The 22,841-nt window shown below is 38.1% G+C and overlaps 1 protein-coding gene across 1 annotated transcript in view; it reads left to right on the top strand.

Moving 5' to 3' along the window:
- The window catches only part of LOC131987262 (clustered mitochondria protein homolog), a 28,518-nt gene extending 6,446 nt beyond the window's left edge, over positions 1-22,072 (top strand). The window contains exons 6-30 of the mRNA XM_059352449.1: positions 1,833-1,973; positions 2,066-2,196; positions 2,308-2,462; positions 3,141-3,266; positions 3,410-3,557; positions 3,715-3,807; positions 5,218-5,436; positions 7,070-7,245; positions 8,052-8,360; positions 10,235-10,338; positions 10,452-10,553; positions 10,627-10,727; positions 11,742-11,894; positions 12,241-12,303; positions 12,398-12,645; positions 13,624-13,708; positions 14,777-14,930; positions 15,833-15,972; positions 16,078-16,158; positions 17,458-17,583; positions 17,662-17,783; positions 17,924-18,017; positions 18,917-19,048; positions 20,932-21,005; positions 21,092-22,072. Of these exons, the coding sequence (XP_059208432.1) occupies positions 1,833-1,973; positions 2,066-2,196; positions 2,308-2,462; positions 3,141-3,266; positions 3,410-3,557; positions 3,715-3,807; positions 5,218-5,436; positions 7,070-7,245; positions 8,052-8,360; positions 10,235-10,338; positions 10,452-10,553; positions 10,627-10,727; positions 11,742-11,894; positions 12,241-12,303; positions 12,398-12,645; positions 13,624-13,708; positions 14,777-14,930; positions 15,833-15,972; positions 16,078-16,158; positions 17,458-17,583; positions 17,662-17,783; positions 17,924-18,017; positions 18,917-19,048; positions 20,932-21,005; positions 21,092-21,164 (3,350 nt within the window). The 3' untranslated portion in view covers positions 21,165-22,072. The remainder of the gene's footprint in view (positions 1-1,832; positions 1,974-2,065; positions 2,197-2,307; positions 2,463-3,140; positions 3,267-3,409; positions 3,558-3,714; positions 3,808-5,217; positions 5,437-7,069; positions 7,246-8,051; positions 8,361-10,234; positions 10,339-10,451; positions 10,554-10,626; positions 10,728-11,741; positions 11,895-12,240; positions 12,304-12,397; positions 12,646-13,623; positions 13,709-14,776; positions 14,931-15,832; positions 15,973-16,077; positions 16,159-17,457; positions 17,584-17,661; positions 17,784-17,923; positions 18,018-18,916; positions 19,049-20,931; positions 21,006-21,091) is intronic.
- Positions 22,073-22,841: the final 769 nt, after the last annotated feature.

Below are 22,841 nucleotides of genomic sequence, written 5' to 3'. Positions count from 1 at the left end.
GGAGGACAACAGGTAGTATATTCAAAAAAGGGTGTTTATTTACTCAAAGTATAAAGCAACAAAATTTTCAAACAAAGTAATAAAGAATTGGGCCCATAAAAGAGGTCAAACTAACAAAACTGTATAACGGTCAACTGAACAAACTTACAGAAGACAAACAGACCTGATGACTAAATACAAGAGGGAACTTATATAGTGGGTGATCAGCCCATAATAAACACAAGAGGGAGTTAACAAACATTAAACACAAAAGACTACAGCTAATTTACAAACAAAGCAAATCAGGAGAATAAACTCACTAAAATAAACAATCTATACTAACCAAACAAAATTAATAATTGAAATTACTTAATTGTCTAAATAAAGTAAACAGTGAAGTATTTAATGTGTTTAATTCAATGTCTCCATCAGCAGCCTGGGCTGGATGGTGTTAAATAACCTTCATAATATGAGAGCTCAGTGCTATGGGCCTGTTGTGATGGGGAACTGTGGGGTGCCCGTTTTTGGGCACAGGGTCTGGGCATGATGTTTTCCTCAGCACCGGGTTCTCGCTGATTCTACGTACTCAAGCAAAGTTTTTCTGCATTTTGCTGAACATGATTTGATTCCTGTCGGACTCAAGTGAGAGGCCTGTTTCTGCAGTTAAAAATGTACTGGAGGAGAATTTACACAGCAGCAATTAGACATCACATACAGGGTCACATATTTTGGGTGTTGCTGGCTCCACCGGTTCACATTGATCCCGCCTCGAACAGTCTTGCCATTTTAAAACCTCTGTTACTACCTCCAATACAGAGCCGGGATCACAAGTCCTCCATTTACAGTCAGTTCGAGGGCTGGTGCCGAGTCTTCAACCAGTTCTTGGCGTTTTGACAGCCAAAGAACCGGCTCTCGGCCCGGAAAACTGGTTCCAGAGCGGCACCAACTCTCTGCTGGTCTCAAACGTCAGGACCTGGGGACGGATTCTCCTGACCAACAAGACCGAGGACAACGTTGAGACCGCCATTTTTTAGCTTCACTATTAACACCCATTCCCCCTCTGGGTTGTTCAGATTGAAGGCCAAACATAACAGAGATTGGAAAAAAAGTCTACTAATTTGCCCAGGGTTGCACCCCCAGTAAGCAGAAATATTCACATACAATAGGACAAAACAGCCCATTTGTACTGCAAGAGAAAAACCACATGGTTCCACCTGCGACCTGAGAGGAGCACAGGTAGATCCTAACTGTGGGTGCTGGAAATCCTTGTTAACACTTGAATGTAATGTGTTGTTTTTAGGATTTGAAAAGTGCTTCAAAAATATTGAATTATGGCAGAATATAAACTCAACGTCGATGATACTTGTATTTTTTGTTCAGCAAGATAAAACACACAAGTTACAAAACACAACTTTTTTTTTTTTAATGAAACGCAATCAGCCAAGAGTAAGAAGCAATCACAAGTGCTTGAAAAGTGCTTGAATTAATAATTTTAATTTTGGAAAAGGTGTAGGAATCCTAATTTACCTTTACCTTTACCATTAAAAGTATTTCAATCAGGACGGACTTTTAGTCTTTAGTTGTCTGTTTTAGTGAAACATTTTTTAATGCCATGCACGACAGGGAAAAAAGCCACCAGACTCCTTTGACAAAAACATTCTTTTTTTTTTCTTCATTTTTACCTTGCAGATGAGGTTCAGGTCTCCCACTGCCCTGATCAGTTAGTTAGTTTGCTAGTTTTGTGCATTCCAAATACATTTAAAACTAGAAATATTCACATACAACAGGACAAAACAGCCCATTTGTACTGCAAGAGAAAAGCCACATGGTTCCAGTTTGTGACCTTGTTGCAGATTCTTACACGGTGCGTGATGCTCGTCTTCATCTCAGACATGTCCGTGACCTTCTGAGGAGCCTCGACCCTGCAGATGCTTACAACGGAGTGAACTGCCGCTCACTCTCTTACCTCACCTTCTACACCAGAGGAGACAACGGTAATATCACTCTGTCATTACCTCCTCAAGTTTTTCTGAGGGTTTCCGTCTGTAATCTTTTGACTTTTTCACCTCCATATTGATCCCTTCAGACAGCGACAGTGCGGGGAACAGGCGAGCTTCTGAAAAGGAGTCGGTTGACTGCAGCCCGCCAGAATACATCCTCCCCGGATGTAAGGAGCGACCTCTTACTCCGCTGCAGCCACTTAGAGATGACTGGAAGGTGAGAAATCTGCTGTTATAATAGAAAATCTGACTGGTTTAATATCTAACATTTGATCAAACATTCGCTCAGTTATCGTGAAGTGTGACTTTAATAAATGTTTTATTGCAGCCGTTACAGTGCCTGCGGGTTCTCACCATGAGCAGCTGGAACCCTCCTCCAGGAAACAGGAAGATGCACGGAGACTTAATGTACCTTAATGCCCTAACGATGGAGAACAGAGAACTCAACATTACGTCGTCTACACGCGGATTCTACCTCAACCAGTGAGTGTTCAACTTCTCAGTCATTTGCAAGTGTGCAAAGCTAAAAATATTGAAGAGTTTTAGTAGGGCTGGGCGAGATTATATAGAAAATATAATTTTTTTAGTTTGTATAAATAAATTAAAAACAAGAATCAATCATAAATCTAAAATGTAGTGTAAATTGCAAGTCTCAACAGTTGACAAATGCAAAAAAAATTAAACTTTCAAAACTTTCAAAACACAAACTCCTGCCTTGATATGACCTGCAGAGATATTATTGGAGACACAGATTTTGCAATAAACAATAAAACATAAAACATAAAATACATCTTTCTGTGATTATAGAATCTTACTCTAAGGGCAGACAGTTTAAGTAGATGGAGTAAATGTATTTAGTTTAATCATAGTTCTATGATATTGACAATCATAGACAATATTAGCCCATGATCATTATCGCAAAGCATCTTGCATGATTAATCTATAAATGCACAGAGAGAGGTTACATACACAGTTAGCGAATTACGCACGCAGATAGTGACGTATGTCAATCAGATAGTGACCCCCACCCTCAAAGACAGACAACAGAGACAAAATAACAGATAATTCCACCAAAGCAAAAACGCCTTCTATCCATTGTAAACTGTTTTTATGAAGAGGCCTTTTTGTCAGCGATCGTGTTCTGTGCTCTGACTGCTGCAGGTCAACTGCCTTCAACTTCAATCCGAAACCTGCCGTTCCCAAAATCCTCTGCCACTCTCTCGTCGAGCTGCTGAGTCAAGTCAGCCCCGCTTTCAGGAAAACCTTCAGCACCCTGCAGAAGAAGAGGTGAGCAAACAAGCTGCATACTACATGCTAATACAACAACAAGTAACACTGTTTGTATCCGGCATGTGAAGGAAGTCAGTTCAGTAACATGAGATCGAAAATTCAGAAATCCTCACAGCCATACTGTCGCTTTCTGTTACCAGAGTCCAACAACACCCTTACGAGCGGATTGCAGCACCTTTCCAGGTGTTCACCTGGACCGCCCGTCTTGCAGACCACACCCTCGACTGTATCCGAGCCGAGGAGACGCACACCAGTCGCATGGGCCAGGACGAGCACACAGCTGGGCAGGTTGCAGACATAAAACAGAGGAAATACAAAGAAATATCACATTGCAGTAAAGAACAGAATTTAGAGAGAAGAATGTATCCACATGCACACAAAAACAAAGGATTTATGGGACATATAGAGTCAATTGATTGGGATTATTTGTGTGTTATGACAACAGAGTCGTGACTGGAACGAGGAGCTGCAGAGAAGCAGAGAACTCCCCAGGAGCTCCCTGCAGGAGCGTCTGCACAGAGAGAGGAGCATATTCAAGGTGAGAACACTTCCGGTAGCACTTTAGATTAGGGAACACATATTCAACATTAATTAGTTGCTTATTAGCATGCAAATAAGAAATATATTGGCGCTTAATTAGTCATTATTAAGTAGTTATTAATGCCTTATTCTGCATGGTCTTATTATACAACCAGTAAGCCATTAACTAAGAGTTTTCCCTCAGTAACCTCAGAATTATTAGTAGTAAGCAAGGGAGTTGTTGTATATGAGTTACGATCTTAATATGCTTTACTTTGTATAGACTTTATAATCTCGACATATCGATGAACGAAATGTTAGTCCAGTAGTGACCCGTTTGTAGAGTAATGATTGACATTACAATCTAATAATCCTCATCCAATCATCCACCAGTCACGTCAAAAGTCTGCAGAAGGTGGCTATTTGCCGTTTCCATGGTTTCGTTCACCGCTATGTAGAGACTTATAAAGTCCATACAAAGTGAAGCATATTAAGATCATAGCTCACATACAACAACTTCCTTACTTACTACTAAAAATCAATAATTCTGAGGTTATTGAGGGAAAACTCTTAGTTAATGTCTTACTGGTTGTATAATAAGGCCATGCAGAATAAAGCATTAATAACTACTTAATAATGACTAATTTAGAGCCAATATGTTACATATTTGCATGCTAATAAACAACTCATTAATGTTGAATATATGTTCCCTCATCTAAAGTGCTACCAAAATATCTCTTCTTCTTCTGTACTTCCTCTGTACTGATATTAGATTATCATCTCTTCTTCCTGCTCTGAGGTTAGATTGTGTTGCTCTTCAGCGATTCAGAATGAAAAGCTATGATTGCCTCGACACGGCTATAACCTAAGTTTGATATTCAGGGGCGAGTTCTGGTTTGCAGCTGCTGCCATCAATTGCAATCACATTCTGCTATTTACACTTCTGATATTACAACACAAACATGCATATAAAATGTTGCTGCTGAATGCAGTTTCCCTGCAATATGACTGCAATCAATACTCGATTATTAAATTAATCATCAACTATTTTGATAATCGAATAATTGGTTTCAACAGTTTTTTAAAGACAATAAATCCAAATTCTCTGATTTCAGCTACTTCAGTGCAAATATTTCTGGTTTCTTTGTTCCTTTATGACAATAAACTGAAGATCTCTTTGGTTTGTGGACAAAACAAGAGACACTGATTGATATTTTTCAACATTTTCCACCACCAAACAACTAATCAATTAATCGTTTAAATAATCGACAGATTAATCGATAAAGAAAATAATTGTTAGTTGCAGCCCTAGCTGTATCTAATTATGTATCTTATCTCATATTATTAGTTGATCATCTTTGTCGTGTACCACATCTATAAAACCAAAGGAAGAGAAATTGTTCACTAACATTGTAATCCCTCCATTCAGACCAATAGAGACTTTGTTGCGGCTGCAGCACGAGGAGCTGTGGCCGTTATCGACGGTAACGTCATGCCGCTAAACCCGGGGGAGGAGCCTCGCAGCCAGATGTTCATCTGGAACAACCTGTTCTTCAGCCTCGGCTTCGACATATCAGAGCACTACCGGCCACTGGGGGGCAACAGTGCTGCTCACGCTGCTGCCACCTGCGACCTGAGAGGAGCACAGGTAGATCCTTAGGCCCTGTTTACACCAGGACGCTTGCGGGTAAAAACGACAAAATATTTTATGGGGAGTGCCTTTCGTTTGGACAGTGACGGCGTTTATTGGGGGCTAAAAAACGCAAAAATGTGAAACCAGCCTCTAGAGTGTAAAACTGTAATCCGCTCCACCGTATCGTGTCCGTCTACACTGCCAAGACACAAAACTCTGATCAGATCTGCTCACGTCACGTACGTGTTTACGTCACATACATGCTCCAGTACAGGGAAATAAACAAACATGTGGGATTATTTCCATGTGTCGGACCTTCAAGCTGCTCTGGCAGCTCTAATAAACTTACAGGAGTCTTTCCACCAAATGTACAGGATATGTACAGATAGTATTAGTGAACAGAGAAGGATCTGGAATTACCTTTATCACATTTTGAATGCACCAATTGGTGGGAGGCGAGCTTGACGGCTTTGGACGAGACCTGGGAGATCTAGTGGATGGTGGAGAACTTTGTGGAAGGAGTAGCTGATGAAAATGCGTGGCATGAAAACTTCCACATGCCCAAAGATGCTCTTATCACTTTAAGTCATGCCGCCTGGCATGCATACCCAATCCAATTAAACACACTTTAGCGTCCCTGTATGCAGCAGATTTCCACCTGAAAACGCTCGTCTAAACGCGGACTAAAAAGTGAAGACGCCACGCCACTTTTGCGTCTTCTGTTCAGACCGTCATCATGTAAACGTAGCCTTACTGTGGGTGCTGGAAATCTTTGTTAATACTTGAATGTAATGTGGCGTTTTTAGTGTTTGAAAAGTGCTTCAAAAGTATTGAATTATGGCAGAAAATAAACTCAATGTCGATGATACTGGTATGTTTTGTTCAGCAAGATAATCTGCAAAACACACAACTTTTTGGGGGGGGAAATAAATGCAATCAACCAAGAGTAAGAAGCAACCACAAGTGCTCGAAAAGTGCTTGAATTAATAATTTAACTTAGGAAAAGGTGTAGGAACCTTAATTTACCTTTATTATTACCTTGATTAAAAGTATTTCAATCAGGACGGACTTTTAGTCTTTAGTTGCCTGTTTTAGTGAAAAAAAGGTTTTATTGACATGCACGACAGGGAACAAAGCCTCCAGACTCCTTTGACAAAAACAGTAATCTTTACCTTGCAGATGAGGTTCAGGTCTGCCACTGCCCTGATCAGTTAGTTAGTTTGCTAGTTTTGTGCATTCCAAATACATTTTAAACAACAAAATTACAGAATAACACGAACAAATCAAAAGATAGAGGTATTAATGGATTGGCAACCTTTGTGTTCTGCAAGGTAAAATTACTGTTTTTGTCAATGGAGTCTGGTGGTTTTGAAGAGAGCAGAAGACGGTAATACAAAGCTTCACTTCCCCATCAGAAAAGTCTGTCTAACAGCAAGATGAAGCTGTGAAAGTATTGTAAATACAGCTTACACTTACATTGATATTGATTATTTCTACAACAGTGCCCCAAGAATGCTCACAATGGATTACTAAATTATGGAGTTCTATTTTATTTACAGTTTTTTTTTTACTTTTTGGGAATCAGGGTTGTACGTTTCTGCTGATGTTAAATAGATCTTATCTAATCCCTCCTGTTGCTCTGCTGCAGGCGTACTCATCTGTGGACATCGAGGGGCTTCACACACTTGGAACAGCTGTGGTGGATTATCGAGGCATCCGTGTTATTGCACAGACCATCGTCCCTGGGATTCTGGAGAAAAACCAGGAGCAGAGCGTCGTCTACGGCTCTAATGACTACGGAGAAACTGTCGTCACACAACCCAGGTGACGCACACATAGGGTTGTCGCGATACTAAAATTTTCAACTCGATACCGATACTCCGGAAAATATTCGATACTCGATACCATTTTCGATACCACAAGGATAAAAACAAAGACCCCAAAATTATTAACAAGAAAAATGCAACATGTAAAAATGAACAGAACCACAGGTTAAATATTTATAATAAAAAACAGTTGTGCAAAAAGAAACTGCAACTATGTTAACAAGCTTTAGGTCTGAGGTAGTGCAAAAAAATGAATAAATACAATAAACAATAACAATTAGAACAATATTTTGAGGTTGTATGCTGTGCACAATATTAGGTAAGCTTGATAAGTTGACTTTTCTCTGCTTCATTCTGGGACTTCAAGAGAGAAAATAACACTTTTCAGTCACCAACATTTCTGTAAACTTATTAATTCTATGCTTATGTATACTGACACTGTGTCAATTAACGTAATATGGGCATACTACGTGCCTGATTTATTTATTTATTTATTTACGTTGCTTATAATCATTAACGTGATGTCAGCCTTTAATTGCTAGCTGCGGCTAATGGCTAATAATAACACGGCCAACATTAATGCGAGCCACCGGCCACGATAACATCAGTAATAGGTCAGTTTGAAACGAAAGGTCGGCGGGGTATCGATACTTTTGAAAATGAGTATCGTATCTGCATACGACATTTTAGTATCGATACTGTTTGAGTATCGATACTTTTGACAACCCTACGCACACACTCACTAAACACAACAAAGTCTGAAGATCAAATATGTTGTGTCTAATTTCCTCAACATTATTTCAGGTTTCTCGAGCTTCTAGATAAAACCAGTAAACCTCTGAGAATTCAGCGTCACCAGCTGCTCGACCACAGCAACAACCCTGTGGAGCTTTGCTCCGGCATCGAGACCAAAGGCATCCTGGGTAACGACGGCAGAGCCTACATCCTGGACCTTCTGCGCACCTTACCGCCCGACCTTAACTTCCAGTTCTCAGAGACGGAAGAGAGGAAGGAGGTGCCAACAGAGTGTCAGAGCTTCGGTTACCCATGGCGACATCGCCACGGCCTGGCCAGCCTGAGGCCGGAGCTGATAGAGGCCTTCGTCCAGCACAGGTGAGGAAGAGGAGAAATGAAACTGTTTGATGAGTGTTGAGTGGCAGACTCAGTCTAAAAGCTAAGAAAACAGAATGTTTTCTAGCAGCATCAGCCTGTATGGCACTGTACCTGTTGTGCCACCTAGAGGGCACCTCATTGCATTTTCTTTATTTCTCCTACTAGAATGGAACCCTGCAGGGAACTTTATTAAGTTTATTTAATTTAAGGGCACTCAAGAGGGCACTGAAAGGCACCCTAAAGCGCACTCCATCACATTTTCTCGGTGTAAAGGCACTTAAAAGGGCACTTCATCCTTTTTCGTGTTTTCCTGTCAGGCATCCTGGAGGGCTCTTTGTTATATTTTCTCCATTTAAGGGCGATCGAGAGGTCACTTAATCATTTTTACTCTATTTTAGGGCACCCTTTAGGGCACTTTGTAGTGGACAATTAGCCAGCTTCAAAGCCCCAAGGCCAGATGAGACGGCAGAGAGCCACCTAACTTGCCAACAACACACGCACCAAAATCTCAACTAAACACTAAGACTCAAAAATGATAGAGGCAAAAAGAGTAGCAGCAGATTCATTCAGAGTTTCTTGCAGCAGAGCTCTGTTCTTGCAAAGGGCGCTAAGTTTGGCTGGAAAAATATTTCTGTCCATTAATTTCAATGCACTTGATTTATTACCTCAGAAATTCTTTTTAGGACAACACTATGCTCTTAAACGTTAGTAAAAAAATCTTTTTCAAGACAATTTGATGTCAATAGTTCTAATAATGGCCCCATTTAGAAGAAAATAGAAGATAAAGAATCGTATGATTTGGGGCGGGGCTACCTTTGATTGACAGGTCACTAACAAGGCGAGCTGTCATCAGGGGAGAAGCAGAACAATGCGTATCCACAGCAACGTGTCAATAAAGTTATATATAACTTTGTATAGATATAAAAAAGGACGTTTAGCGGTTTGGTCTCGACCAAAGTGCTTTCCATAAATGAATAACAACAAAAAATCCAAAAGATACATAACAAGATACATAATAACAATAAAATCAAAGATAGAATTAAAAAAGACAATTTAATCTAGTAATATATGAGATGAGATGTACAATACAACACACAGAAAGAACTTTCTTCTCGCACAGGTTGGAAAGCCTGGAAGAAAAAGTGAGTTTTAAGAGAAGATTTAAAAATGTTAAAAGTCTCTGACTACCGGATATGCAGCTGTAAACTGTTCCCAGCTTAGGGGCAGCCACTGCAAATGATCCATGGCCTTTAGTTGTTAGCTGCATTTAGGCACATCCAGGTAGGACTCATATTAGACCTCAGAGCTCTGGTTGAGTTCAGCTAAATATGCTGGGGCCACTCTGTTTAAAATTTTAAAAACAAACATCAGGATCTTAAAATCAATTCTGAAATGGACAGGAAGCCAGTGCAGAGAGGCCAGAACTGGGAATATGTGTTCCCGTTTCTTTGTGCCTGTTAAAAGACGAGTTGCAACATTTTGCACAGTTGTAGGCGTCGCAATGAGCGCTGGTCTGAACCTACATACAACAAGTTGCAAAAATCTAGTTTTGTGGAAATGAAAGCATGAATAACCTTCTCGAGGTCACTAGGAGAGAGGGATGGTTTTACCCTGGCCACAAGTTGCAGCTGGAAAAAGGCACTTTTGACCACTTAGCCAATTTGCTTTGCTTCATCACTATTTATCCATTAAAGGGCTGCATAGTGGTAATTTTATCACATTTTCTCCATTTAAGGTTATCATGGGGGGGCTCATCATTTCATGTTTTCTCCATTAAAGGGTGATCGAGAAGGCACTTCACATTTTTTAAGTCTCATTTTTTCTCAAAATGATAAAAGAATCCTGTCCCTATCACCTTGTGTTTTCTGTTGCAGGTATGAACTTTATGTGAAGATGCTGTCCCAGGGGGTCATCCAACCGCAAGAACAAGAAGAAGCCACAGAGCAGAGGAATGAAGGTACAGCCGCTGCTCGCATGGGTAAATGAGAAAATACAACAAACCCAAAAATTGTGCAAATATTCATCTTTATCTGATGACTGAGTCTAAGGAAGGAGTCCAAGTTGTTCAATGGTCTGTTGATTGTTTTGTAGAATCTCAGAGAAGAAATATAATCATGAAAGCTTGTGAGGCCGTGGGATCAGTGAGTGACTCAGGCTTTGACATCCGCTTCAATCCTGACGTTTGTTCTCCAGGTATGAACACGAAGAGCCATGTTTACAATGTTTTACAAGAAATCAGTTTGGAGTGTGTATGTCTTTTCTTCAGGCGTTCGTTTCCCCTCTGAGTGTGTGGAGGAGCTTCAGAGACAGAGACAGCTGTTGTGGGACGCTGCTGCTTTTCTCCTGTCCAATCAGATACCAGCAGCGGTGAGTTCAACAATGATCACATCTATCAACACTCAGACTTCAAAAATATTTAGCCCCTTTTTGTTGTTGTTCTTTGTTTCTTTGTCCCTACTTAACTTCTCATCTTGCTGTGGTTTGGTGTGGTCTCTGTGCATCTCTTTGTTGTTGTTTTGTGTCCCTTTTTTGTTGTTTTGCATCTATTTTTGTTGTTTGGGTCTTTTAAGACATTTTGCACCCATTTGTAGTTGTTTTGTGTCTCTTTGTTGTTGTTTGACGTCCCTTTTTTGTTGTTTTGGTCTTTTTATGGATATTTTGCATCTCTTTTTTTGTTGCTGCGTGTCTATTTGTTGTTGTTTTGTGACTTTTTGTTGTTTTGTGTCTCCTTGTTGCTGTTTTGTGTCTCCTTGTTGTTGTTTTATGTCTCCTTGTTGTTTTATGTCTCTTTTTGTTGTTTTGTGTCTCCTTGTTGTTGTTTTGTGTCCCTTTTTGATGTTTTGCATCTATTTTTGTTGTTAGGGTCTTTTAAGACATTTTGCACCCATTTGTAGTTGTTTTGTGCCTCCTTGTTGTTATTTTGTGTCTCTTTGTTGTTGTTTGACGACCATTTTTTTGTCTTTTTATGGATATTTTGCATCTCTTTTTTGTTGTTATGTGTCTATTTGTTGTTGTTTTGTGCCTTTTTGTAGTTTTGTGTCTCCTTGTTGCTGTTTTGTGTGTCCTTTTTGTTGTTTTGTGTCTTTTTTGTTGTTTTGTGTCTCCTTGTTGTTTTTTTTGCCCTTTTGATTTTTTGTGTCTCTTTTTTGTTGTTTTGCGTCTCCTTGATGTTGTTTTGTGCCCTTATTAGTTGTTTTTTTTGTTGTTTAGACCTTTTTGAAGACATTGTGCATCTATTTGTAGTTGTTTTGTGTCTCTTTGGATTTGTTTTGCCCCTTTGTCATAGTTATTACTCTTTGTGTCTCTTTGCACTTTGGATCCCTTGGCCTGTTCAGTAATCCATCCATGGCTCGTGTGTGTGTGTGTGTGTGTGTGTGCTAGCTGAAGGACTGTCTCGACCACACAGCAGTGCCGATGGACGGAGCGACGCTGACCTCAGTGCTTCACCAGCGGGGCGTGAATGTTCGATACGTGGGCGCCCTGCTGAGGGAGCTGGACCGTCTGGAGGAGAGAGACAGACTCTGTCATGTACAGGTGCTGACTGCACCTAGCATTAACTATTAAACCTTTATATAAAGCTGTCTACCTCTTAATCCTGAGTTCAGTTTAACATTGATATGATTTTAACACTCTTATTTAGTAAAGGGTCGAGTAAAATATGTATAAATGATCCCTAAAATGAGCAGGAGTTCTATGCATTTTGTTCCACTCAGAAGATGATGATGTACTTCACACTGAAAAATTAAAAAGAAGTTATTTGACAGATATCTAGTTAAATGATTATGCTATTTTATCATCATTCCATCAGTGGCATTAAATGGTCTTAAAATGACAATAATTTTGTTTATTGCAACATAACTGATCAAATGTTTCCTCACAGAGAATTTCTATCAGTGAAGTCATCATCAGAAGTGCAAAACACATCTTCAGGACTTATCTGCAGGTGGATCGCTCAAATGACATCACTAAGAAAAATATTATAATAACATTTTGCATTCGAGCAGGAATTGTTCTAACATCAACTGTTTCTCTGTCAGGATGTGGAGCCTGCAGCGTTCTCAGCTGCTGTTAGTCACTTCCTGAACTGCCTCCTGAGCTCCTCCTCCTGTTTACCCGACTCCTGCTCTGACGAGCTGCTCTCCCGCCGCAGGAGCAAGCGGCGGCGGAGCCACGGGAGTCGAGTCGCCTCAGTGACGGACAGCATGTGGGCTCGACTAACACCCTGTGAGCTGTGGGGACAGATCAGGACCGAGGCTGCAGATTATTACCACCACACCATACACAGGTGTGTGTGTGTGTGTGTGTGTGTGTGTGTGTGTGTGTCAGGTCCTCCATCATGCTGTATAAGCATTCTACTGTAAAGCTGAGTATGTTTAGTATTGAAGTAAATCTGTGTCATCTGAGTTTGAAATAAAAAAGACGTTGAATTTCTAGCACTGAATATTTATGCATTGAAATTATGTATCTGAATGTTTTTCAACGTTAAAATTCAACTGTAAAAAATTCAACCGCAAAATGTTCAACTGCAAAAAATTCAACTGCAAAAAATTCAACCGCAAAATTATTTCAAACTCCGATGACAGAGATTTACTTCCATAGTTTAGCCTGTGTAATAATGTCTCATTGTTCTCTAATGGTACAGCTCTGATGTTGTTGTTGTTATTGTAAATCACAGAGAGGTGTTCATTGTGGAGGTCGGCTCTACCTTTGATTACAGCCTTGAAGAGGCCTTCCTAACCAAAGTGATGAAATATCAGCAGACTATCTCTCAGCTAGGCTACAAATGTAAACTTTTAGTTTTTATATTTGGTAGTCTGGGGCATGTGCACAAGTTGGTTGTGGGGGGCCTTCAGATGGTCTGAGGGCCTCTCTAAAAGAAGAGCTAAACAGTTAGTGAGGTAGCGCCCAGTATCGGCTATTATTGGAAGCCGCTCAGTCTGGAGGAGATGAGGTTTTCTGTATCCTTGAATGATGTCTACTTTTTATCTGACCTGTAGGTCATCATATATGTAACTGTGTTCAGCCGCCCGGGCACCTTGTAACTGACCCACTCCTATTGTCAACTGCACTGGCAGTATTTATGTCCCTAGTGCAAGAACCCTTGTACCTTTTTTTATGTGTGCATGAATAAATATTACAAGTGTGTGTGTCTGTGTGTGTGTGTGTGTGTGTGTGTGTGTGTGTGTGTGTGTGTGTGTGTGTGTGTGTGTGTGTGTGTGTCTGTGTGACAGGATGTTTAATTCCTCGTCTTCTCTGTGTCCAGTGAAAGTATCGATGAAGTCATAGAAAAGTACAACCTGCAGAGGATCTCGCTGCTGAGAGAGATCGCCATCAAGACGGGCATCCAGGTCAGAAATCTACCATAATACATTTCTTTTTGTTATAAGATTAAAACACACACACACACACACACACACACACAAGCAATTTCTACTCCAAAATGCATTCATAAATCCTCAGCAATAAGGTATTTAATGTTTTGTCCATTAAGATTTTGGTCTTTTCTGACCAAATACAGAAGCCCTGTCAACTATATTAAAGCTCACTGTTACCTTGGAATACCGTAGCCACGTCGTATATATGAAATAACAGTATAAAGATATGAGAATAACATAAACATGTACATATTACAACTATCAAATAAAGGTATATTTTTCATCAAATACCAGGCTTTTCAATAGTAACCATCCCACCAAAGTGAAGTATGTTTTGTTTAAAAAGTCACCAAAAATACACCATTTATTGTAGAAAGAAACTGTAAAAACAGGTGTTATGATCAGAGTTTGCACTTTCCTAATGGTTCTCTAAAAATCATAATAGTGATATTTCTGTCAGAATCATTTAATCTACATGTGTCATTTAAAATATGTCCAAAAATAAAGCGTTTTCACTAACCAGATCCTGTTAAAAACATTAAATTCTGCTCCTCAGTGACACTGTGAAGTCATGATTGATTCTGCTAAGACGAATGGTCATATTCCATGAAAATCTGTTTACACAGAGCAGAGAGGAGAGGACAGAAGAGACTGGAAACATGACAATACTTCAATGTGTACAATATGTGGAGCAAACTTTTTTTTGACAGTATTAGTGACTCTTGTGGGCTTTTTTTTTATAAATTCTATTTTATTCCAATTTTTAAAAAAATTAGAGAAATTCAACTTTGTTTATGATATCTGTCATTGTAACTGTGTTATTCTGCACAAAGACATGTTTGAGTTCTTCCCACCTGTCGCCATTATTGTGCCAAGTCCATAGAGCTGCAGGACTTATAGATTTATATAGATTTTATATATCGCAGTGAAATACAAGAACACAGTGAGTAACATGTAAACAGAGCAAAAAAGCTGTGAAAACAGCTTGTTGTGTCATCAGAGGGTTAAAGCTGGAATTATATATTTAATCTTCTGCTCCAGGTGCAGCTGAGGGAGTACGTGTTTGAGTCTCGACACCGGCCGGTGTTTGGAGAGGAGGATGTCGTCAACATGTTTCCTGTCGTCAAACATCTCAAACCCACAGCGACCGACGCTACGCGGCTCATACAACACGCACAGGAGGCCGTACAGCAGGGTGAGACACACACACAATACTGACACATTACATACACACAAAAACACAGACTCTACAATACACAGTCAATATGTTTAACCCTTCATCGGGCGAAGAACTATATTTGGTAACTTCAGTGGATATCAAAACGGTGTCCCCATGTCTCTCTGTGAGCTCGTAGAACCACATGGATTTCTTCCAGCTAATCAGCAAAGATCAGGCTACTTCACAGACAGTGACACCATGATCTCTGACCAATCAGTATGATAATAATATGATAATATTTACTTTATTGACCTTGACCTCCAATGTAAAAGTGTAAAATTTAGAAAAAAAATCTGCACAAAACAAGGATAACATTCCTGAGACGGAGCCAGAGTGCACAATTTAGATCAGATTTTTGAGTTCACGCACCCATTTTGAAAGAAAGCAGCAGAAATCTCAGTGCGAGCACAAAATGTGAGCATGAGGTGAATAAACCCGAGTACGAGAAGGAGCTGTGTCACTGAAAAGGAATAGAATCATGCTCTCAAACTGAAAATCTACGCTCTTCAATAAAGATAGGATAATTCTTCCATACTTAACACGCTGATGTCTTTTCAAGTGTTCTTTTTTATGATCAGTTTGCTTTTCATTTGTTATGTGATTCTAAAAAACGGTGCTGTGACTTGATAATTTGTCACTCCTGCGCAGACTCTGGCTCCGTCTCAGGAATGTTTTGGTTTCACTTTTGTACAGTGGGAGGCACATTTCAGCCTCCTCAGGTGAAAACTGTGGCCACCAAAGGGTGGGGACAGAAACGTAGTAACTAGTTAAGAATGAACCTTTTCACACATAAATATATATATTTAGTGCACTTCATATGATATCAGATGTCATTATCTTTTGTACATTCAATCAGGAGTTTTTATCCTTGATTTCAGGGCTCCTCAAAGACGGCTTTGAACTGATCAGCCAGGCTCTGACTCTGTTCAGCAGTGTGTGTGGCGTCCTGCACGAGGACGTGTGCATGTGTCTGCGTCTCCTGGGACGTCTCTGCTACATCCTAGGGGAATATACAGACGTAAATATCTATCACAGTTCATGACCTTTTTACCCAGAGTTCTGAATCTTCTCCCACAGTTTTCATAAGTTCATGCTTCCCTCCGTGTTCCTCTGTGTCTCTCAGGCCCTCAGCCACCAGGAAAAGGCTGTGCTGAGTAGTGAGAGAATTAAAGGAATAGACCACCCACAGACCATACAGGACTATGTGAGTTCCTTTACCTTCCATTCATACACAAACAGTCTCTTTACAGACATGCCTACTTTATGCTGGTAACATGCACGAGGCAGAACCTGCAGTTTTTCTCCTGCAGTAAAATGTGTTATTTCGTCCCCTTGTATTTGAATATTTGTGCATCCTGGGGTCCCTAAACAGTCTCTGAGCTGCATAAATCGGGTATGACTGAAAAGCTGAGACTCTTGTGGATTCATTAACCGTGTTTCAACTAGTGGCGCCCGGGAAAGTCTCAGGCCACACCCTCTCAAAAGTTCTCTCACTCTGCGTGTCTCCACTTCAAGTTAGCCCCCAGAGGGATTTAGAGACTCTGGAGGTGACGTATGGTTTTCACCGTCGCTAACTGTGAACAGCATCAGCAGCTGAAAGCAGCATGGCTAATTATGCACAGAGTCTCTGCTGATCATAAACATAGTGATTGTGAATTAACCGGCATCGCTAACTGTGCAGCTCATTAAGAAGAGTAAGAAGGAGTCGCTGGATTTGTCTCCAGTCGCTTTCTTGAAAAATAGTCGCTAAGGGGGTCTGAAAAGTCGCTAAATTTAGCAACAAAGTCTCTAAGTTGGGAACACTGCTTCGCCGGCTTTTACAAATGTGGCGTGTTGTTGTCGTGTAGAGTACTACGTCACATCCTGCTTAGCGATCTATCCAATCAGTAACCAGGCTGTTTTCAGGGGAGAAAAAAGACCCTGCTCTCTACAGGGACGAAAAAAGTCCCGACAAAAGCCGATCCGGACTGCTCGTATTCAAATTAGGGGCGTTTTTCCCCTGCAGTAAAATGTGTTATCTCGTCCCCTTGTATGTGAATATTTGTGCATCCTGGGGTCCCTAAACAGTCTGTGAGCTGCATAAATCGGGTCTGACTGGAAAGCTGAGACTCTTGTGGATTCAATTTTCTTCATGAAACTTTACAACCACAAACTAGAGACCTAGAGCATTCAGAGGATGGGTGACTATCCACCATGTATTGACAATAAGGGGCTTTCTCAGCAGGCAACACAACACAACTGCTTAACATACAATCTAACAAAATATGCAGAAACATACAAAATGTCAAAAGTTTGTGAAACCAAATCACAGCATGGATTTTCCTCTGCTGTTCTAAAGGTCTTGGTGTCTGAATGTGGAATTCTGACCATTTTTTTTTAAATAAAGTAAAAAATTCTAAAAATCCCTAAAATGATTCTATGAAAGCAAGCAGTGAAGTGGAGGATAATCTGTAATATTTCACCTGTGACCTCACATGGACGTACTCTTCTCCGTGTGATCCAGACTCACTTGGCGCTGTACTGCTTCGCTGGAGGCCGACCTTTGACCTCCCTGCAGCTGCTGTATCGTGCTCGGTACCTCACTCTGCTGCTGAGCGGGGAAGACCATCCACAGGTCGCACTGCTGGATGTAAGTGTTGCTCTCTGTTTCTACGTTATTCTGCACAAAGATCTATAAAGTTTTAAATCTTGTGGGTTTTATTCTCAGAGTATGCTGGGTCTGGTTCTTTATGGACTGATGGAGTACGATCTTTCCCTGAAGTTCCTACAGAAAACCTTATTGTCAACCTGTAAATACCACGGCGAAACGTCCCTGAAGTACTCACAGTGGTGAGATAGTTTGTCCTGTTTTTTGTTTTCTTATATTCATAAACAAAGACGGAGCTCATTACAATCAGACAATTTCAGGAAATGATGAGAGGTTTCTGTGCTAATTTCCTTTATATAAATGTTGTCATTCTTCTGTGCAGCCATCACCTGCTCGCCACTGTGTACGAGAGTAAAGGAGAGTTTCGATCAGCGCTGCAACACGAAAAACAGGCTTATTCCATATATAAGAGTCAGGTAGGCTTTAAAATGCTGCAATATCATGTTTTCTGTTGTTTTATTTATGTCATTTACCCACAGGGTTCACACACAGTACATATATACATTTTGGTTCAGAAACATCATTAACAGCCTTTATCTAATGCTCAAACTGGGAAATCAATCAACATCAATTATAAATACTAATAATTAAAAATAAATAAAAACAAATCAAGCATATATTTTTTCATTTAAAATATTATATTATTTTGTATATAATTTTTAATAAATAATATAAAATGATATATATATATATATATATATATATACTAATAATTAAAAATAAATAAAAACAAATCAAATATATATTTTTTCATTTAAAATATTAAGTTATTTTTGTATATAATTTTTAATAAATAATATAAAATTATATAAATACAAATATAAAGCAATCGGCTGGAGAAACGTCAGAAATGTCATGTGTTACAAAAAATAAAGCTGTACAGTTTCTGTTCCGTCGCATAAATACAGCATTTCATCATGAGTAGCCAAATATACATTACACAAACCACCACAGACAGCCACAAAAACGAACAAACAGAGCTGTCTTAGACAAAAACAACCATAACAACAAAAACCACAGGGGGTGGGCCATATCATACATAAATAAAAATAAATAAATAAAAAGAAAGAAATCATATATGATACATAGAGATAAGAGTGGGGGGAGTCCCCCTAGAAACAGCATCCAGTTTTGCTTACCACCACAGCAGCATCATCAAGTCCATAATAACTCATGTAACCCAATATGTGTTGATCTGTACTGTATTATCTCACTTATGGTCCAGCAGGCCCTTCATATGGCATTGAACTTTGAAATGGAAAATGTGTGGGAACCCTGTACTCATAGCGTTCACTAAAAATCCTTTATTATGTAGTTCGGGGAGGAGCACGACAGGACGAAGGAAAGCTCTGAGTTCCTTCAGAGTCTCACTCAGCAGGCTGTGAACCTTCAGAAAGCTCTGAACCACATCTACAGTAACAGCCCCGGCTGCATCCCTCCTCCCAAGGTTTGTACCCTTCATAAGTCCAAAAAAAATAAATGAAAATGATATATCAATGTGTTGGTCTTGAGTTGCCTTAAAAGGTGAAAAAAAAGTTGGTAATATTTTTTTCTACATGTTCTAAAACCAGTCTAATGTCATGGGGTCCTTTTTGACCACAGGTGTGATTCTATTTTTTATTTTTGCTGTCATCCAAAAATGAACAATGCTTTCAAAACATAAGTTTCACTGAAAGTTGACATAACCTACTCTGTGGATTCTCGTCAAGAAATTATTATTTCACTATAACTATTGAAAAAAAAAAAATCAGGTTTTATTACCTTTTTTTTCTCCTGAAATGAGGCCCAATTTTGTATATTTGACTAAAATTGACCAATAATAATGAAAAATTATATATCAATGTGTTGGTCATGAGTTGCCTTAAAAGGTGAAAAAAAAAGTTGGTAATATTTTTTTTCTACATGTCCTAAAACCAGTCTAATGTCATGGGGTCCTTTTTGACCCCTAAGCAGGATGGGTGCTATAAAAACTTATAAAACATGTACAAATATATGAAGAAAGTTTAAATTTATATTATCTATAAAGGATCAGAAGGGCACATATGCTGAAAATTTCAAGCAATTCTATGAAAGTTAACCTATATTAATCGTATGTTGAAAATTATTTGAGGTCATAAAGGACCCCAGGAGTTCAGGAGGGTTAAAATGTAAATAAACAACATTTATTTATTAGCAACATTTGCTAAATCACTTTTTCCATACATGAATTTGGAAACTGTACAAGACAATATATTTAAGGTTCAAACTGATAAACTCTATTGTAAATATACATCTATCTGAGGCGCTTTTGGTGAATAAAAATACTTTTACATCCTTGTTTCAATAAAGGATTTTTATTCACCATAAGAGCGCCTCAGATATTGTCTCATTTCCATTTCATTTTGTTATTTTACTCATTTAATAATGATCAACTTTGAATTCTGCATTCGTAATTTAATGTGTGTTTATATATTGTTTTGGTTTAATTACATATTACATTACATTTCTTCTAACTTAATTTTGCACAAAACTGTTATTTTTTAAAATCTGTATGTAATACACTTTTCATTGTCCGCTGCTCTCCTTTTATTTAAAAAAAAATATATTTAAAAAAAACAAAAAAAACAAACCCACCTCAGATACTGTATTGTACTGCTCATTAACAGTTACTGTAATATATCTCCAAAAAGGATCAATAAATTCGGTTTCATTAATGTTTCACACAGCATCCAAACTGTTTTGGAATCAGGGTTGTACATCAACATGTATGTAATCTTATCAAGGTTACAATAGTTTTGGAAATTTCATTACTTTTAGTTTTAACTTTCGTTGTGATTTTTTGTTTTCAGCTTCAGTTAGTTTTAATGATTTTTAAGAGGGAGTTTGCTAGTTTTAGTTAGTTTTTATTTTTGGGAAAATGCTTAATTTTAATTTAGTTTTTATTAGTTTTAGTTTTTTTGTAATGGGGTTTTTGTTGGGTGCCAGATCCAATAAGGTCACAATAAATGTTGCCTTTATTTCCTTTGTCTTATTAAGTTTATTAAGTCATAAAACCAGATAGATGAAATAGATTTCATATCAACCAAAAGGTTAATGTATGAAAAAAGTTGACAAAGATGAAAACCAAGGACATTTAAACTATAATTTTAGTTAGTTTTAGTTAGTTTTGTAACCACACAATACAGTTTGAGTTAGTTATCATTTTTTAAAAATTCTAGTTTTTATTTTTATTTTTATTTTTTTCAGTTAACGAAAATGTTTTTTTTAATTCTAGTTTTCGTTATTTTGTTAGTTTTTCGTTAACTATAAAAACAAAAACAAAAATAATTTATTTAATGTGTTTTTCTGCAGTTTTCCACACCAAGTTTTCCCAAAATCCTTCAGCAGCTCAACCTGACATGTGGAATCATTGTCATTACTCTCAGGTGAACACTCAAACAGTCATGGAATAAATAAATAAAAGCTGTTGGTTGTAATCTTCCTCTCACCTGTTGTTCATTTCTCTCTCCAGTGCAAAAGACATGTCAGACCTGAGGAGTGAACTGAAAGGAAAAGAAAAGGTTCAGGTGGAAGAGCTGGAATAAAGTCTTAACAGCAAACCTGAACTGTGGACCAAAGAGACAGTTAGAAAAGAACAGCTGTGCAGTAAATTAGACTTCTGAAAAAAACTGCAGACAATGAACAACGACAACAAATAAAAGTTTGGAAAATTGCTTTTGTTAACAAGTAGGTAGACAAAATCCAGGTGCAGAAAGAGGAGTCTGTTCTGCAGGACTGGAGTTTCTTATCTAACAACAAAGCTTTTATTAAAATATATTGAACTCTGCAGATTGTAACTTTGATGGCATGTACATGTATAACTCAGCTACCTTTTGTCAGATAAAGGTACACATTGAATACAATGACCCAGCAGTGAACTAAAAGTCGTCTTTTTGTCTTCGACTTTTAAATGCTGTCTTGTTGCAGTTCTCTGTGTGTCCACTAGGTCTCACACTTGAGCCATGAACACCATATCCCCAATAAAATCATCTCTACAGTTGTTTTGCACCATTTAGTCCTCTGTATTGTTGTCATTAATATCCAGCTGACTGTGTGGATAGCAAACTTCTGACAGGATTACACTTAATAACACTGGTTATTATGGGAAATTTTGTGGATTTGCTCCACTGGCAGCAAATTACTGACTGATATTTCCTCAAATAACTACATGGCTTTTCATCCCATACGTGATTTACAGTTGTAAATGTGAGAAAATGTTCCATGTGTGATTTGTGAGACTGATACAGATTTTAAAGGTGAAAAATCCACCAACCTAGCGTCATATATAAGCTATATTCGAATAAAGTTACCTTCTTTTAAAAAGGTCTCTGTGTGAAACTTCTTTGTATATTTTAAGCTTCCAGGCATTAGTTTTTATAATAAATACATGTATTGCTTTGAGGTGCAGGGTGGATATCAGGACACTATTTGTGCACATTCTGAACTAAATTAGATCGAGCAGCTTCATTCTGCACATTTTTTTTGCGCCAACATATTGATCAGTTTATACACTTTTGCTGTATAAAATTATGAAGGTGAACTTTAAAAATTATGAATAAATATAGTCATGGTTTGAGGTGCACCATTTTGTTTTATTTTATTGATGTATTTAATTTTATTTGTCTTATTAATTTATTGTACTTTATCTATCTTATTGATGTGTTTTATTTATTTCATCAATATATTTATTTTATCAATTTATTTTATTTATTTATTTTTATTGAATTTAATTTATCTTATCAATGTATTAATGTTTGTTTATTTATTACATGAATGTAATTTATTTTATCAGTACATTTTATTTAATCAATTTTATTAACATATTGTATTTTATTTTTATTAACATATTTAATTTAATTCAATCAATGAATTTTATTTTATAAATGGATTATATTATATATATTAACATTACTTTTTCATGATGTGAAGACTTAAAAATGAAGCAACGAGCAAATCGAGCCTTTCCGTCAGCTTCCCTCTAAAGTACTGGCTTGAAACTCCATACCAGATTTTTTTTTTTGATGATATTCGGCCAAGTCAAACCAGAGATATTTTCAAATATATTTAGTATAAAAATATAGAACTAGATATTTTCCTCATCTACCTGTTGTATGTTATATTTCTGTGTGTGAAACATAATTTTCAAGATCAGATTTTATGTTTTCCTTTGTTTCTTTTGGGTTCAAAATTCTGATCAAGTAAGTCAAAGTTAAAAATTAGTT

This window comes from Centropristis striata, chromosome 15 (assembly GCF_030273125.1).
Source record: "Centropristis striata isolate RG_2023a ecotype Rhode Island chromosome 15, C.striata_1.0, whole genome shotgun sequence".
NCBI classification, from domain to species: domain Eukaryota; kingdom Metazoa; phylum Chordata; class Actinopteri; order Perciformes; family Serranidae; genus Centropristis; species Centropristis striata.
The sequence above is the reverse complement of the archived record's forward strand: the minus strand, read 5'-3'. Positions and strand labels throughout refer to the sequence as shown.